At 36.9% G+C, this 12,990-nt stretch overlaps 1 protein-coding gene across 1 annotated transcript; it reads left to right on the plus strand.

The window, feature by feature from the left end:
• Nucleotides 1–441: 441 nt before the first annotated feature.
• si:ch211-152p11.4 (regulator of G-protein signaling 18) lies at nucleotides 442–12,842 on the plus strand. Its single transcript, XM_052092854.1, has 6 exons — nucleotides 442–739; nucleotides 1,314–1,844; nucleotides 3,180–3,241; nucleotides 3,456–3,586; nucleotides 9,889–10,055; nucleotides 11,332–12,842. Exons 2-6 carry the CDS (start codon nucleotides 1,368–1,370, stop codon nucleotides 11,500–11,502), a joined length of 1,008 nt encoding a protein of 335 aa, XP_051948814.1. The 5' UTR covers nucleotides 442–739; nucleotides 1,314–1,367; the 3' UTR covers nucleotides 11,503–12,842.
• The last annotated feature ends 148 nt before the right edge of the window (nucleotides 12,843–12,990 follow it).

Raw genomic sequence — 12,990 nt, forward strand, 5'->3', positions numbered from 1 at the left:
ACTATTTATATACTGATGAGAACAGTAGACGTCTGTGACGTCAAGATGTAGCATTTTAAAACACCTGTTATAATCACCATATATCACAAAGTGGCCTCTGATATAAATATAATTAAGTAAAACTATTTTTTTTTTTAAATATCTCTCTCTCTCTCTCTCTAATAATAATAACAACAACAACAACAACAACAACAACAACAACAACAACAACAATAATAATAATAATAATAATAATAAAAATAAATAAATAAATAAATAAATAAATAAATAAATCTGCAATCTCCTTCAAATAGAAGGCCTATTTGAATCTTTCTGTTAATTCCTCTTATATGACAGTGGTGGCTCATCTAGTTACCACAATTATTTGCCGTAACAATAGTAACAGTTGTGGTATTTTTGCGGAAACTATAGTTGTCATGAACTCTTGCCGTGTAATTATGCCACTCGTATTTCCAAGTATGTTGGGTGGACAAGTCCAGACTGAACTATGGGTGTGACCAAATTAAAAAAGGCGTTGCATTTGTCATTCAAGAGTAAAATGAAACGGACAAGAAAGACGTGATTTTTGACGGACACTCGAAGACACCATACAGTTGATTCGTTTCGGGTCGAATCGAAACGCTCCGAATATCTCCGTGTGTAACCTGACTCCAATTTACAGACGAACCTGCTCCGAGGTGTTCTGGTTTACGACCTGTTGGATCTGTCATGAGGAGCCGAGCAAAGGGATTATAACAAGGTAAGTGTATCTGACATCTGTGAACGATTTCAAGTAACCAGATGTCAGATTTGTTTGTTCACGGGTTTGTTTATACATGGCGACTCGACAAACGAGAACGCTCCCATTTTAATCACACATTATATAGCGCGTAAAGTGTAAACAGCTTCGACGGGTTTTTACGACGCGTCAGTTTAGACTTATCTTGCGTTGACATTGACTTAAAGTTCATTTGTTACTGTAAAGCAAATAATTTTTCTTAACATAGCTAGTTACCTGTTGGTTACATTTGAACTAATACCAAGTGGTTGTACGCAACAACAAACCGTGTTATTCTGCTGTATAATAAGATATGTAAGTATTTATTTCTACATCAAAGAAAGCAGTTATGATAAGAAAAAATAGTCATTGCTATATTTTTATAGAATTGTACAGTTTGTGCACTTATATGGTCATAATGATGGTTTATTTATGAGAACTGTACACATTGTATTAATCAGATGGATGGATGGATAGATAGATGATGAGAGCACAGATGGTATACTGTCATTCTTGTTGTCTTGTCTTTTTTTCACTATGCTTCTTTTTTTCCCAGCCGTCTGGCATTCTCTCTATCTTTCTTTCCTTCTTTTTCTTAAAATTCAGCACAATGCTGCGTAAGTTCAGTTCAGAGGGTGCATTGTTGGATCTGGACTTCTCACCATGGAGTCAGGGGGATGAAGATGTGACCCTGGGCAGCTCCGATGATGAGATGAATGGAGCCTCAGCATCTTATCCTTGCACCCCGGATGCAAAGTCAGGAAGCGCAGGTCAAAGTAGGAAGGGAGAACTTAACAGAGATCATAGCTTTAGTATGGAAAACCTTGTTGGCATGGAGGACTCTGGTTTCTTGAAAGTTACGAGTCTGAATGACAGCTTTAAAGCTTACAGTGACAGTCAGCTTGCCCCGAAAGCCACTGGCAGCTCTGAGAGTATGGGAAAGTGTAACAACTCTCCCAACTCTCCATCATCCACACTGAAATCTGGTAATTTGTCAATTTCTCCAAGACCTTCTCTTTTTCATGGACAACAAGCTCGGGCCAAATTAACAGCTGCTAAATTACACCTAAAAAGTTTGTTTGGACAGGTAAGTTTGAAAACTTCTTTAGGGTTTAAGTCAACTAAATTATATTTAATATGTAATTAGTTCAGCTCACATATTAGGTTGAATCTCACTAAACCAATCAAGAACACGTAAAGCTCATATTTCACCCCACGTGAATAAGAAATCTTTTTCATTTCTGTAATGCCAAAAAAAACTGTAAAATTTACTATAATGCACACAAATCTCTTATCACTGTAATGCAAAAAAATAAACATTTTCATTACTGTATTGTGGAAAAATCTCATTCTTGTTACTGTAATGCCAAAAAAATCTAATTCTCATTACTGTAATTTCAAAAAAATCTCATTCTCATTACTGTAATGCCAAAAAATCTCATTCTCTTTACTGTAATGTGAAAAAATCTCATTCTCTTTACTGTAATTCCCAAAAAATCTCATTCTCTTTACTGTAATGCCAAAAAATCTTGTTACTGTAATTCCCCAAAAATCTCATTCTCTTTACTGTAATTCCCAAAAAATCTCATTCTCGTTACTGTAATGCCAAAAAAATCGCATTCTTGTTACTGTAATGCCAAAAAATCGCATTCTCTTTACTGTAATGCCTGAAAAAATTGCATTCTCTTTACTGTAATGCCTGAAAAAATCTCATTCTCGTCACTGTAATGTAAAAACATCTCATTCTCTTTACTGTAATGTGAAAAAATCTCATTCTCTTTACTGTAATGTGAAAAAAATCTCATTCTCATTACTGTAATGCCAAATAAATCTCATTCTCGTTACTGTAATACGCATTCACCCATTGGCAAACTAAAGTTTATTTTTCTTAAAGAAATACAAAATGCCTTTCACATATTACAAGCGTCAGGAACAGCTCCACAATTTGCTCATCCAAACCAAAGTCAAGTACTACAGTACGAAGGCACGTATGTTTTCATATTGCGCAGGTGGTTCTGTTAGATTCAGTTCCCTCTCTGCCCCTTGAATTCTCCCCTCTGAGTTATAATGTTGCTGAGACTTTGCCTAAACTTTAAAAGGAGAACTCTGAAAGGGGAACTGCATGTCCTAATACTCTATATGGGACTATTGCAGAGACAAAATGTGTTCTTTTAATCTATGAGATTGTGGCAAGAAATCATGGCAAACCAAAAGATACTGTGAAACACCTAATTCCCTGAACAATTGTGGCATCTGGAAAATGAGAAATTGTCAGAAAGCTTTCCATGTTGTTATGCCTTAGTGACATTTGTTTAAGTCACAGAACTAGTGTAAACCACACTTCCTTAAAGTCTTGAATCAAGCAAGATTTCATCATACATGTGTTGCATGCTAGTGACCTCTTGTTTTTCTTTTACACAAGGGTTCACCACAGTCCTCGAATTCAAATCTAACCAGTGCAGAGCACAGAGAGACTGTAAGCAGGTAAAAATAAAACATCCCAGCAAGAAATCAATCCAATTTCACAGTGGTTTCCATGTGAATTCTCTCTCCGTTTTTGCCTTTGGCCAATCCTTTTCCCTCACTTTCTGCAAAACAGCCCCTCCCAAGCCCCTTATTTTGGCCCACTGTTATTGATTCCACACATTTTAGCTGAATGTCTTTGTCATGTTTCTTCTCTCCCTGTTGTTTGTCTCAGTGCTAAAGAGAGGCGCTCTCGAATGCCTATCCTGAGGCAGTGGAGTCAGGTGGGCCATAGCAAAGCTCAACTCAGCAGGAAAGAGATGGAAAGTTGGGCCAAGTCCCTCGATTCTTTGCTGGACAGCAGAGGTGAGTGCTTTCCACTGTTTAAACCGCTTGATTTGCCAGACCACTTGTCAAACAAAGGACATTTGCAAGACGTTGTAGTATCGCATGGGTTTAATGCTATTTAATTGGATGATTGAACTGTATAGTTTTATAATTTATTTAATAGCTATTTGTCTATGCTGAGATCAATGTTTTGTGGTGAAATTCATTACATTATTGAAACACTCTTCAAGCTGCTTCCTCTTAACAGTTTGGAACCACTTTTATGTAAGTGAGTTTCCGGACAATTCCCTAAGAATATGCAATAGTTTCTTAGTTATGAAGATAATGCAGATAACAGAATAATGAGTTTTTTCCTTTGAGGTTGAGAGCTGGCCTAAAGTCAAACAAATCAATTCTACAAGAAAAACTTGAGTTGTCTTGCCTGTGCAAACTTGATTTTTGGTGTTGCTTAGTGGTTGCTAAAATGGGGAGGTTGCTAAGGTATTCTGGGTTGTTTCTAAGTGGCCCAAGTCAAACAACACATCCAAGTCTCAATCATATTCTGGTCCTAGATATGGTTTGGGTCCCTCTTACAATAAAATTTTATAGGATTTTTTCCACCTGTTTTATTGTCCACCAGGCTAAAATCATAAATCTGATTGCTTAGAAAAGTAACAGCACAACTCTCCTCCAAAGGTCATATGATTTGAGCTATCATTCATATCCGTAGCATAAACAGTGCTGTTTATCAATGGTATATGTTTCTATTAAAGCACAATGTGCGTGTGTAACGTGATCCATTAGATCATCATTCGGTTCATGTCAGTGGAAAAGGTAGCCGGTATTGAGTGCAACAGTCGTGTTCCTTAAGTAAAAATCCATATAAATAAATTTTTTCCATAGACATTTTTTCCATAGAAATTTAAAAATGAAAAGGCAGATCTACCATGAGCTTTGAGGTTGTTCAATGATCATATAAGCCTTTGTTAAAGACATCAGTCTGCGTAACTTCATTGTTAGAAAATCATGCTAAAAAGCTCAATTCATGAAAACAACTACATTACCAATAATTCTGCAGAGAATGATCCACCAATAAGAGAATTGCAGCCAACAAAGCCCGACAAATAAGTCCAGCAGCAAGAGTACGCTTCCGTGACACACTGTGAAGGATGTAATCCAGTCGGTCTCCTTACACTCTTAAACTACACTTACTGTATAGTATTATATCTGAATATTTTGCAGTACACCTAAAATAAATGGTTTCTGTACTTCTAATCAACAACCTAATCTCAATAGTTGTATACACTGATGGCCAAAAGTTTAAAATAATGTACAGCTTTTGTTCTTATGGTAAGAAATTGGTACTTTTATTCACCAAAATGGCATTCGACTGATTACAATGTATAGTCTGGACATTAATAGTGTGAAAAATTACTATTACAATTTGAAATAAATGTTCAGAACTTCTGAGTTCTCAGGTGACATTTCACCCCACACTTCCTGTAGCACTCGTCGGCACTTCTCATGCACCTCACAGTCTAGCTGATCCCACAAAAGCTCAATGGAGTTAAGATCCATAACACTCTTTTCCAATTATCTATTGTTCAATGTCTGTGTTACTTTATCCACTCTAATCTTTTCTTTTTGTTTGCAATTCTTCCCACAAGGCCTGCACTCCTGAGTCTTCTCTTTACTGTTGTACATGAAACATGGTGTTGAGTGGGTAGAATTCAATGAAGCTGTCAGCTGAGGACATGTGAGGCATCTATTTCTCAAACTAGAGACTCTGATGTACTTATCCTCTTATTTAGTTGTACATCTGGCCTTCCACATCTCTTTCTGTCCTTGTTAGAACCAGTTGCCTTTTGTCTTTAAAGACTAGTGTATTGTTTCCCAACCACTGAGCCGCGGCACACTAGTGTGCTGTGAAAAATTGTCAGGTGTGCCGTGGAAAATTATCAGATTCCACAAAATAAATCAGGGCACCAGACTGAGACAAATTTTTCAACCATTTTTCCTAACAGTGTGATTGAAATTTGCAAGAGGTCGCATTGGTACGACTACAAAGTTAGCTGACTCTCTGATTGTGCTCTGTTGTTTTTTGTTTTGTATGAGAAATATCAAATGGTAAATGTTCCAAACGTAAAAGGAAACAGCTTTACCCAGATCAGTCAGCGCTGCTCAATGGACAGATCAGTGCAGAGACGTGTATTTACACGTGCACCAGTCTCGAGTGCTCAGCCATGCAGATCATCAGAAACAGTGTTGCGAGAAGCACGGGCTGGGTCGCGAATTCGGCATTAATTATTTGTTTAAAACCTCTATGAAAGCCCATAACGTTTCGATGATTAAACCAGTTTAAGTTTGTATTAAACAGCCCCAACATTCTAAACAGCATTTGCACTATGAAAAGACAGAAATTTCAATCCAGTTTCAATCCACACATCACAGATATTTAAAACAATATTGACCATAAACATATATCAATATAGAAGTGAGAAAATACAATTTAATATCTGGATGTGTTTTTCTTATGAAAAATGCCATAATTTGTTTTATGGTTACTGATAATCATGGTTTTACTTTTGGTTACTATGATCTTATTGCAAATGCCACAGTTAAAACTATGGATACAATGGAAATTTCCTTCTGTGTAAAATAATTTCTAATGTCCTCTGATTATAGAAAATGGCTTTGTTTGTCTTCAGATGACTTCAGTATTTTAATCATCAAGTTCCTGATAAAAAGAAAGAAACCGTGAAAGAAAACTAATTTTCTTTCAGTTGGACCGGTGCGACCAACTCAAGTGCTGGTGGGACCATTTGTAGAATTTAACACAACGGTGCTACCACTCTTAAATGTTAGTATGGAGCCATGTAAATAAAAAAATATTTCCTGTATCATTGCAAGAATTAATTTGCAAGAACAAATCTAAAAATAAGAAAAGATGCAAATCTGTTATTTTAGTCATTACCCAATTAGCAATCTTGCCAGGTTTGATCTCATTATACACCGTACATACGTGACTTGCGTTTTTTTGCATAGCCGAATTTCAAACATTATGAGTAAACCCGCAACTAAAATGGACAGAAAAGGAAAACTTTTAATGATGGCTGTGTGGGACAGTGGGATAGAGATGTGCCATGGGATTTGTTTAATTGTAAAAAGTGTGCCGTGGCAGAAAAAAGGTTTGAAAACACTGCTGTAGTGTACACCTTTGTATGAAATCTTCAGTTTTTTTTGGCAATTTCAAGCATTGTATAGCCTTCATTCCTCAAAACAATGATTGCCTGATGAGTTTTTAGAGAAAGCGGTTGATATTGACCTTGGGACATGCCAGTGCATACTGTGGCAACTTAAAACAAACATATAGACAATGTTATGCTGCGTACACACTGCCAGCGACATTACGACAGCGACTGCAGTATCAGCCAGTGGCTGGCGACGAAGTCGCTAGCTGGGTGTTCGCACTACTGAGTTGCCTAGTAACGTTTATAAATGACATTCACGGATGCCATTCCATTAGCTGTTGACAGCTCAATCTCTTTCTCTTGCTCACTAACAACAAACTATTTCTGTAGCGAACAGACTAAATATAAATCGCAATCAGTCTCACTCACAATGCTCCTGTAGTATCGAAAGATGAATGAGAAGCTAATGCTTGCTGTTAGAATTTGCCAGTGCTGCTGTTATATCTCTTCCGCGTACAATGACAAATGTCAAGTACTGTCTGGAAGGTCCATCAAGATCCCGCGATCTCAGATACACCTTTCCACGCAGTATTTGCTTTTAAATGTCCTTGTACATGGGAAGAGACACTATCATAGAGCACTTGGATATCATTCATCTCAACAGCAAGCAATTATGCCTATTCCATCTATATTTAGTCTGTTACTGCAGGATGCTTGTTTAGTGGCAAGAAAAGAGATCCGTGAGCTCTCCAGCAATGGAATGACATCCGTTGACTGTCGCTTATAAACGTTAGTCGGCAACCAGTAGTTGGAACATCTACTGCAACTTTGTCGCCAGTCGCTGGACACGCCGCAGCATCTAGCGCCAGCGTGTACGCGACTAGCTGCGTACACGCCGGAAGTCGCTGTGCTCAGCGACTGAATACCATGCATGGTCATGTGAGTTTACAGCGACTTCGCGTACACGACTGTCGCGACGCTAGACATGGCGTGTCAGCGACAGCGACAAAGTTGAGAAAAGTTCAACTTTGGAGCGACTATCGGAAGCGACAGCCAATAGGAGAGAAGACGGGAGAGCTCACGTGATCCTTTCTCTCTCTCTCTCAGCTCCTGCAGGAACGGAAAGGTGGATGAAAGGCTAATTCTTGCTGTTAGCAATTTTCCAGTGCTCTATGATATGTCTCTTCCCACGTACAAGGACATTTTTAAGAAAAATACTGCGTGGAAAGGTGTATCTGAGATCGCGGGGATTTTATGGACCCAGACAGACCGGCATTTGCATTTTCGCAGCAGATAAACAGCCGCTATGGCAAACAGCACGCTTTGTTTCTCATTCATCTTTGATATAAAGCATTTTATGTACTGATTCCATTTATATTTAGTCTTTTCCCTCCAAAATGTTTGTTTTTAGTGGCAAGAAAAGAGATTGGCTTTCAACAGCAATGGAATGGCATCCGTGAATGTCATTTATAAACGTTACTAGGCAACCAGTAGTGGGAACACCCACTAGCGACTTCACCGCCAGCCACTGGCGACCTGCAGCGACAAAGTCTCTGGCAGTGTGTACGCAGCTTTAAGCTTCATTCAGCAGTGTTTAATATAATGGCAAGTGATTTTCTAGTACCAAATTAGCAATTTAGCATGATTAATCAAGGATAAGGTGTTGGAGAAATGGCTGCTGGAAATGGGGCCTGTCAAGATTTGTTCAAAAATAACTTTTTTCAAATAGTGATATTGCTGTTTTCTACATCAGTAATATCCTGACTATACTTTGTGATCAGTTGAATGCCACTTTGGAGAATTAAAGTACCAATTTTCTTCTGAAACAGCAAACTCTACATTATTCCAAACTTTTGGCCGCCATAATTTTTTACATTTTTTTTTCAGTTACTTAATTCGCAATGCTTCATGAGATTGTAGTAGTTTGTGCCATCATGAAATACGTTAAGTACACAGTCTTGTACCTTTGTCTTTTTGTCTGTTTAAAATACTTTTTTGCTTCAAATCAAAGTCTGTAATGGCTGGCTAGTTGGATTTATTACTTGGAACTCTTCAATGAAGGATTTTATGAAAAGCCAAAAAACCTCTGGAACCCAGACGATTGAAAATGTGGGCGGACACTGTTGCACTCTGTTGAGATCGGTTCTAAGTTTCCCCAGTAACCGGCTCTGACCGTGTGCGTGTGTGGTGTGATGTAAACCAAAGCCTAGTGGCTAATTTTTAAAAAGGGAGAACTGTTTGACATGTCCCACCCCCACTTCCTGTTTCAGCAGGAAATATATCAAAACACCAAAGAAAACTACACTTATCAAGGCACTTCACTGCAACTTTAAAGTACTTCCCTTGCACCTGAAATACACACTCTACACAATCATTAATTTCAAAAAAGTTTTCAAACCTGTTTTTCAATGTAAATAAATATAGTCATGAGGGTCTACAGGAGTCCTCTCTGTTGTTTTTGGTGCCATGGCAACAGAATGGCTGCCTACATGTTGGTTACACACCTGAATTTGATTTGGTGGATAAAAGTTTTCAAATATAAATAATAATATTAAAAGACAACATTGTTTCACTGCTTAGTTTAAAAAAAAAAAATGTTTTTAATAATAAAATATGAATTGTTCTGCCAGAATTTCAGCTTGAGAATCCAGATGGATACGCCACTTTTTTAAAATTAGGAACAATATCAAAATGACTGAACTCAGTAATTGAAAACATGTTTGTTATATTAGAGGTGTATTCAAGTAATTTGTTTTGATGAATTGCATTTTTTTATGTATTTTTGAATAGTAAGCCTAATAGAGCCATACAAAAAAATTAGCATCATGTCATTGACCCGTTTATCAATAACTTCAAGACATATTTTGTACACTATTTGTTTTGTAATCCTTGTACTCTATAGTCACCTATAAGTGCCAATATATTCCTGCTAAAGTGAATAATGCTGTGAAAAACTTTTTTCCTTCTGTAAATTGGTGGATGTGATGACATATGTGGGTGTATGGCAGAATGTGAGCATATCACGTGTCATCTGAGCCCCCCATTTTGTACACCGAAATAGCTTCTTCTTTTTTTTTTTTTTTTTTTTTAGTTCATTAAGATTTTTTTCTCTTCCACAATGTTAACCGGATGTCCTCACCTGTCCTTTAGTGGGAGTTACAGTCTTTGAAGCATTCCTGCGATCCGAGTTCAGTGATGAAAACCTGCAGTTCTACCTGGCCTGTGAGCAGTACAGACAATCGTCCAATAAATTCAGCCTGCAGAGGCGGGCAAAATCAATTACTGAGACGTACATCCAGCCTGGTGCTCCCAGAGAGGTACGTTTGTCTGTATTTGCCCCCTTCTTTGTCTGTCTGTTTTTTTTAAGGATGAAATGAAATTTCCAAAAAATGAAAATTCTGCCATCGTTTACACACCTTTAATTCTTGCTTTCTTCTGTGGAACACAAAAGGAGCTGTTTGAAAGAATGTCCAAGCTGCTCTTTTCCATACAATGAAAATAAATGGGGACTGGGGCTGTCAAGATCTAAAAATTAAAGCGGAGCTGAAGATTTTCAGCTAATAACAACATTTCAGCTATTGTATGGCTTTAGAAGATTAAGAATACACCACACACATCTGATGGGCTACTTTTATGTTGTCATTTTTGGAGCTTGACAGCCTCAGTCCCCATTATGAAAAAGAACATGTTCTGCAATATTTCTTCTTTTTTGTTGCATAGAGAGTGAGTAAACATTGCTTAACATTGTCATGACTGCAAAGTTGTAATATTAAATAAACTTTACACAGATGAGGTGAGTAAGAGATTTGATCACACTAAAAGCATGTTAACACGTTTAATGTTTATGTGTTGTGTTTAAGTATTTGAATGTTTATGTTAGTGATAGACCGATATATCAGCCATGGCTGTGTTTCCCAAAAGCATCGTAAGCTTATTGAGGCCATTGCCGCCTATGGTTTCTATGATCAACTTAGGCTTACGATGCTTTTGCGAATAATCGGACGATATTTGGCCATTTTACGATTATTGGCATCTGCAAAAAATGTGTTTGTTTGGGCGATTTACAGAATTGTTAACTTTCCCTTGTGTCAGTTCCAAAATCTATCAATAGATTTGTCAATGGATAGTCAAGACTTTCTGTTTTCAAATTTTTTTCTTTTCAAGTTTGTGCAAATTTGAGTACATATTGTATAAAATACTTGTTTGTTTCACTTTGGAAATTTTGTGTACATCTGATTTGCTGTTGTTAAATTGTATTATGTTTATCTGCATTTATATCGGCCATCCTGTTCTTTAGAATTCGGCATCGGCCATTGAAAAACCTGTATTGGTTGACCACTAGTTTATGGATTGGCCCCATTCACTTCAATTTGTAAAAGCCTTACTGTTAACTCATTTTTTGCTTGTGTGTGTGTGTTTTTAAACAAATTCAAAATTTGTTTTTGTGGTAATAATATTTTTTTTTCCACTAATGCTGTCGATTGAGCTTCACTTGTATTGAACCTGGAATACTCCAATAATAGCTGTGCTATCTGTGTATTTATACAAGTTTGAATATATTTTAATTTGAGTCTCTCTCTCACCCACTTTTAGGTAAATCTGGACAGTAAGACAAGAGAACTGACCGTAGAGCTCCTAAAAGCCCCATCACACATCTCCCTGTCCCATGCCCAAAAGCGCATCTATTGCCTCTTAGAAATGGACTGTTACCCCCGTTTCCTTCAGTCTGAGATCTATCTCACACTCCTGGGGGATTCATACTAGGACAAGACTGGGGGGAGTGTCAAACCAGAACAAAAACAGAACTTTTGTTGTGAAGGGACACCTGGATAGACGCCTAGGTCAGAGATCTGTATGAAAAAGTAATATTAACTACTGAAATACTTTTTGGTTTAATAGCCTATTAAAATAAACTGAGAAAAAGGGAATCGATTTTGGAGGGTGTTGCGACTGTCTTGAACTTGAATTCATAATGGTTTAAAGGGTCATGCAATGGGAGGAAGGTGCTAACTATTAAGTATTGTACATTGTGTAGGTTCATTTTGAGCTTGTCTTAGTTTCAAGACAAAGATTCTCATGGACCAATAAGCAGGGACTTGGTGGTTTGTTGACAGGCAACAAAGGGAAAAACACATTGTGCAAGAATGGGCTGTTCATTAAGAGGGACGAAGCACTCCAGGTTAAACCAGGGTCAAACATTTTATGCATGTTATAATAAAGTAAATAATGACTTATTCTTAGAATATAATTTACCTGACTTCTGTTTTGTATCCATAGAAAGGTTAAAAAAAAAAATTCTGCATTCAAAGAAAGTAAAAAATATTTTAACATTAAGTCTAAATAAAATCTTACCAAGATGTAAATAACCATCAAAATGTACACCCATTCATTTTGTGATAGACAATGTATATTATACACGATTAATATGAGTGAAAGTTAAAACTTGCTTTTAGTATTTACAGTTGGACAGTTTATTTGTTTTGTCAGTGGGTTTAAACCCCTGTGCATTAGCTCTGTGATGCCACTTTTGTTGTAATTACAGATTACACATTTATTGTAACTGTGTATGTCATTGAAAGTGTTTATTGAAATGGAATGAAAATGATGTTACCATAGATTCTGAAATCAAACCTCTGACACTGAATTTGTGTCATGTTTTTTCTGTGTACTTAAATAGTATAAACTATTGTTACTTTTTTGTTTTTCACAAGTTCTACTGAAGTGACACTTCAAAAAAATATCTATTGTAGAGGGTGGAACATATGACACATGTTGACAGGTTGTTGAAAGGGTATAGATACTGCTTTGAGAAAGCTCACTGGAATAGCTAGATACCGCCGCTACAGTTTCAGATTGAAGAGATGAGATTGGTTCTCCCTTGGAGGGTTTTAATGGATGTTGATGTCAGGGTAAATCTCAAGAACGTGTCCAGATCATATTTTTCTTCAAAATCAAAAGAAATAATAGATTGGGCTTAAAGAAAAATGCAAAAAGAAATGTAAGTCTTATTACTGTAATGTTATAAAACAATTAAAGGGGCAGTTCACCCAAAAATGAAAATTCTCTCATCATTTACTCACCCTCATGTTTTCCCAGATGTGTATGGCTTTTTTCTGCAGAACACAAACAAAGATTTTTTTTGAAGATTATTTTAGCTCTGTAGGTTCATACAATGAAAGTGAATGGTGACCAAAACTTTTAAGCTTCAAAAAGCACATAAAGGCAACATAAAAGTAATCCATATTACGCCAG

This window comes from Xyrauchen texanus, chromosome 26, assembly GCF_025860055.1.
Source record: "Xyrauchen texanus isolate HMW12.3.18 chromosome 26, RBS_HiC_50CHRs, whole genome shotgun sequence".
Lineage (NCBI taxonomy): Eukaryota > Metazoa > Chordata > Actinopteri > Cypriniformes > Catostomidae > Xyrauchen > Xyrauchen texanus.

What these genes read in the sequence shown, in the direction of transcription:
- si:ch211-152p11.4 (XM_052092854.1), top strand. Translation starts at nt 1,368, where the DNA reads ATGCTGCGTAAGTTCAGTTCAGAGGGTGCATTGTTGGATCTGGACTTC. An exon ending in TAAAAAGTTTGTTTGGACAG is followed by an intron (nt 1,845 to 3,179) that starts GTAAGTTTGAAA and finishes CTTTTACACAAG; the next exon opens with GGTTCACCACAGTCCTCGAA. An exon ending in TTCTTTGCTGGACAGCAGAG is followed by an intron (nt 3,587 to 9,888) that starts GTGAGTGCTTTC and finishes CCTGTCCTTTAG; the next exon opens with TGGGAGTTACAGTCTTTGAA.